Source organism: Asparagus officinalis, chromosome 4, assembly GCF_001876935.1.
Source record: "Asparagus officinalis chromosome 4, Aspof.V1, whole genome shotgun sequence".
Classification (NCBI taxonomy): Eukaryota; Viridiplantae; Streptophyta; class Magnoliopsida; order Asparagales; family Asparagaceae; genus Asparagus; species Asparagus officinalis.
In genome coordinates, this window is record NC_033797.1 from 102,898,923 (window position 1) to 102,904,329 (window position 5,407).

The 5,407-nt window shown below is 35.9% G+C and overlaps 1 protein-coding gene across 1 annotated transcript; it reads right to left on the reverse strand.

The window, feature by feature from the left end:
• LOC109839106 (chlorophyll a-b binding protein CP26, chloroplastic) lies at positions 3,178-5,184 on the reverse strand. The gene is made up of 5 exons (XM_020407539.1): positions 5,078-5,184; positions 4,375-4,425; positions 4,170-4,290; positions 3,928-4,062; positions 3,178-3,579 (listed from the first exon to the last, which is right to left on the reverse strand). Exons 1-5 carry the CDS (start codon positions 5,182-5,184, stop codon positions 3,319-3,321), a joined length of 675 nt encoding a protein of 224 aa, XP_020263128.1. The 3' UTR covers positions 3,178-3,318.

Genomic DNA, 5,407 nt, shown 5'->3' on the forward strand with positions numbered 1-5,407 from the left:
GCGGCTAGGGTTTTGGTGGAGGCTCTGATACCAAGTAGAATTATATTAGAAACCCTAATTCATTGCTGAGATAGCTTGGGCTTATATAGGCCCCTACAACACACAATGTCACGCCCCGAATCTGCAGCGGAAATTCATAAAATACGCAGTACGCGACAGCAGCGACCCGTGCACGAGACAAGTTTTATGCACGAGTCAAGCCTAGCAATTCATATCACATAGTTTATTTTAAAAATATTCATAAACCTGCTGATGATAGAAATCAGAGCAACTATTCCCGAAGCCTAAATAGGGATAAGTCAGCGTCTAAAACACGTTGCTGGGTAGCCTATTCCCATAACAATAGGGAAGTCTACATATTCGAAGTTGTAGCATCAAGTCTAAGGGAGTTCATTCCTTTAGCACAACGTGACATGCTATCACATAGTTTATTTTAAAAATATTCATAAACCTGCTGATGATAGAAATCAGAGCAACTATATATATGATTGGTACTTACAGCCCACAAGCTCACCGTTATAAACATTTTTACAAAACAAAACAAATTGTGCTGAAGATAACATCAAAAAGAAGAAGCTCTCCATTTCACGCCTCTCAGCCAAAAGCTCAAACCAAAAGTCGGCTAATAGGAAGCTACACCGGATCTGAAAAAATATATAAAATAACGGAATGAGCTAGCACTCAGTGAGAACATTTCCCACTAGAGTTCCTAGATAACTAACAAAATAGTAATAAGAATAGTTCCCAGAAATTAACAAATTTCAAGTTTTGCATGAGAAATTCACAGATAGCAGAATACGATCCAAATATCGTAATATTGTCATTTTTAAGAAAAAATACAACAATTATATTTTCTTTCTCATGTGCAACTGAATAAACTATGAAATTTCTTGGAATCAAACCCTTTTTTAATTAAGGTAAACAATTAAGAAGGAAAAGAACTACTAAATTTTACAAAATCAGAGAATTGTTGTTTTCTTGATCTGCTGACTAAACTTAGACAGCTTCTCATCATAAGCTTGCCTAAGCTCATCATGCAACTCGGCTCTAATGGACTCTTCATTGGCGGCTAAAGTCTTCACCGCAACTTGCTCTGTCTCGACCAGCTGCTACTTCAAGGACTTCAACTCATCAGATAAAGCAGTGTGTGTTTGCTGATCCTGCAGCTTTGTCATCTGGAGAATTTCACAGTCAATTATCAGAATCTTATTTCTCGATGAGTATTTCATGAATGTAAAAGTCACCCCATAGTTCACACTAAGGCTACGAATTTTAGCCCAGTAGCAAGGGAATGCATAACCGCATCAGATAACAGATAATTTCCGGGAACCGAATGCACCTAACACTGCCATAGGCTACCGGCCAAATACAGAGGGGCCAGAATAGATTTCAGAATGGCCAATACAGAAGGGCCAAGGCCAATACAGAAGGGTCAAATAAAGGTGCATTCACCATATGGCAGGAAGAACAAATCCATAGTGGACTATTTGAGGGTTTGAAAACATCAAGCTCACATGTCAAATGAGAAGTACTTTGCATATCAGAATTTACAGATATTTCAAATAAAATTGACAAGGTAAAACTTCTCATTTCTGTTAAAACAGTTTACGGATATTTACTTTTCCTTTATCAGATACTAAACCACGAAAAATCTTTGAATCCTTTAAACTGTTGAAATACGTTCCAATATTTCATCAAAAACTTTCAGATATAACAAAGTCCACAATTATTTGAAAATTGCACGAGAGCCAAAGTTATTTTTCATATTTTACATAAAGATCAAATTAGCTTTTGATATATGGTACGAGGCTAACATCGTATTATAGGATAGACCACAACAGAAATAGGTCAAATCTTTATATACATGAAAAGACATATTATTTATTTATTTATTTTTATCACAAGATAAATCAAATATAAACTCATGCAATTTCATATTATAAAATACTAGTGAGAAATGAACTCACCTCTAGTGGTCACGATATTCTCGAAATATTAGTCTCCCGAATATCAACCAGAACCTATAATGTAAGATATATGACTAATTATTGATTCAGAACAAACATATAATATAGGTAAATCAACTCATAATCTAGAGTCTAATAAACTCAAATATAATCAATAATGATTAAATTCTATAGTACATATGAGTTTATTGTTAATTTTAGCAATTTATCAAAATTTTATAACTCTCATATACTAGCTTTTGGACTTTCTAGCAATTTATGATAAGACAGGGGTTTATATGTAATTATTCTATTCATATATGATTTTAGCTTTCTCTGTTAGGGTTACTTACAAAATTTTGTGACTTCTAGGGACTTAGAATGAATTCTTAGGTCACAAAATTCTATTCTCCACTCAAGAGGGCTTTATAAGCAAGGTCAAAATAACTAAGGGTCTTTTTATAAAATTCATTCCTTTAATATTACCCAACTGATCATCTTCCTCATTCTCCTTTCTTTGTTCCTTTTCCTTTTTTTTTCTTCTTTTTTTTTCCGTTCCTCTTCCTCTGTTCTTCTTCTTTTTTTTCGGTTTTCTTCTCCTCTCCTCCTCTCTCTCTCTCTTTCTCTCTCTCTCTTCTGTCTCTCTCTCTCTCCCCCTCTCTTTCTCTCCGCCATGGCTGCAGGACGGCGACGAGGAAACCGCCGGCGATCAAAACCTGCCGACGACGAGACCTAGGGTTAGTCTATTCCTTTCTTTTCTTTCTTCTTTTTTTTTTGTTTCATGTATCCTAAACACAAAAGAGAAGAAGAAAAAACATTTGCAAACCCTAGATTCCTAACTTCATATTCATAACAAATAAATCCCCTTATTCATTCGATTTTGATTCAATTTACTAAGATTTATTATAAAAGTTAGAAAGAGATTATACCTTGGGATGATTTCCACTTTCCCTATCTGCTTCCTCTTCTTCTTCTTCTTCTTCCTCTCTCTCTTTTTTTTTCTTTTTCTTTTAACCTGAATTTCTCCACTTTCCTCTCCTTATATACCTTTGGGAGGCGGTGAAAAGAATACCGCTATGTTAAGCAGTGGAGAAAAACTCCGCCACAAGATTTGATAATATTTTATTATTTTATTTATCTATTTATACATATATATTTTTTCAGGCTATTACACACAACTTACAAATAAGTCCCTATATATTACTAATATGTCAACATAAATCCTAAACAATAATAAAACAAACAATTTCTCAGACTGATAACACCTTAATCCAGAAAACCGTTACACGAATCATAGCCTTTAATCTTCTCATTATAATTTACAACACATGGGTCTCTAAAAAACAACAGTTCAATTCAATTCAGAGGAAGTTTACAAAGTAGGAACTCTCTCAGCTCCACTGGAGAGTACGGTGAGCAGATTGTTTCCGAAGGGGTCGCTGAGGTGAGATGTGAGGTTCTCCACAGGGCCTTCTCCTGTGACATAGGCCTGCAAGAAGAATCCTAGCATCGCAAACATGGCCAGTCGCCCATTCTTGATCTCCTTCACCTTGAGGATCGCAGCTTGGTCGGGGTCGTTGGCGAGCCCTAACGGGTCGAATGGGCCTCCGGGATGAAGCTTGTCCTCCAAATCCTACAAGAAATCCGAAAATATTTAGTAAGGCGACTCGTGATCAGCAATCTTTACTGTTAAAGTAGCGTTGCAAGAATGTGAGACGTATCAGCTATGATTATTCATGCCATACTCATTTTCTACTGTGATGACCATCTTGAAAGATATTTGTAGGCATTGTTTCCATTATTTTTTTTGTTTCGTATGCAAAAAAAAATCTTGGGGGGTGTTCATTTTCAATAAATGCTTATCAGATCATAATATTACCACAGTCAGTGTGGGACATCAGTATAAAACTTATAATATATATAATTTGAAGCAAATTATTTTCAATCTAATTTCAGGTGCTGATTTGAGCTTAGAATTTACCAATCCATTGATAATTCTGTAGTACTCAGCACCTCCGACGAGCACGACCTCAGCGACCACCGCGAGGATAAGGTTGATGGGGATGTTCTTTCCGAAGTAGTTCAATGTGTTCCCATCTAAGAGAAGTGCGCCAGTCTGGAAATATATCAACAAATCAAGCAAAATATTAATTAGCTGAAATATGTAACAAAAGGTCTAATGTATGAATCAACATAATTTTAAGACATCCAAGTTAAAAATACCTTGAACCAGACAGCCTCAGGACCACAGTTAGCGCCGAATTTGTTGAAGGCTTCAGGGATGATGAAGCCTGCAGCTCCGAGCATTGCCCAGCGAGCATGAATGAGCTCATATGCTTGGTATCTAGGAGAAGGTTATGCATTTTTTAAGCTTTGCTATATTTGATTTGGCTATTTGTTGAGTTTCTAAGAATGAGCAAATACTCACTTGCTGAAGTTTTCCGGCTTCTTGCTCAAACCAAAAGGATCATAACCATAGCTGCCAAAAATAAAAGGACATCATCACGTTGTAAATCCAATAGTTAATCGTTCATACTGTTGGGAGTCCCTAAGCAGGCAATTGTAAGCACCGTCCGATCATCACAATCCTAATTTTTGGTTTAAATCGATGCATTCAGATCCTATCTACTATCAAAAAGTAATAGTTTGGTTTAAATCGATGCATTCAGATCCTATCTACTATCAAAAAGTAATAGAGAAACCACTAACTTGTATCACAATCCTCGATTATCTAGGGGATGGTTGAGATTTCTTTTTTAGTATAAATTACGATGAGCACAATTCATGGGGCTGATGATGAGCCTTATATTAGAATGAATTATAACCGTCCCCTAGTAGACAACCAATGATTGTGATGAATTGACACTTGAGTGGTGAGTTTTGCACACAGGACAATCAAAGCTATATGTGTCAAAATTGAGCTCTGATATGAGCTGTTGGGAGGAATACTGGACATTTTACAAGTTGGATCTTAAACAAAGATTAGAAATCAAGCAATTCATGGATACGATACATATGATTTATTAAATTTCTTTCTAAATACTTAATTATTTCTAAATCTTCTACTACATACAATATGAGCTTGCTTGAGCACAAGCAGGTTATAATTAATTAGTAAGAAGAGAACTTACTCTCCAGGGACCTCTCCGTTAAGGTACTCAGGCACCTCCGACCGGTCCAAAAGACCCTCCGGCAAGAATATTCTCCTATCAGGACCTGAGTATTTTGTTTTGCACATCTAATTAGGATTAGTCTTATTCATTATTTTTGTTGTGTTTTTTAAGGGGCTGGTTGGTTGGTTGAGAAACTAAGAAAAGGAAATTAAAACAACAGACACACCATGTGAAGGTGTTTGATTTTATTTTTTTGCATTTGGTTGAGAGGAAAAAAAGAGATGTTGTGCATGTGAGACCTATCCACTAGTAAGACAATAGTGTTATGGGTCCCAAATTTAAGGAAAC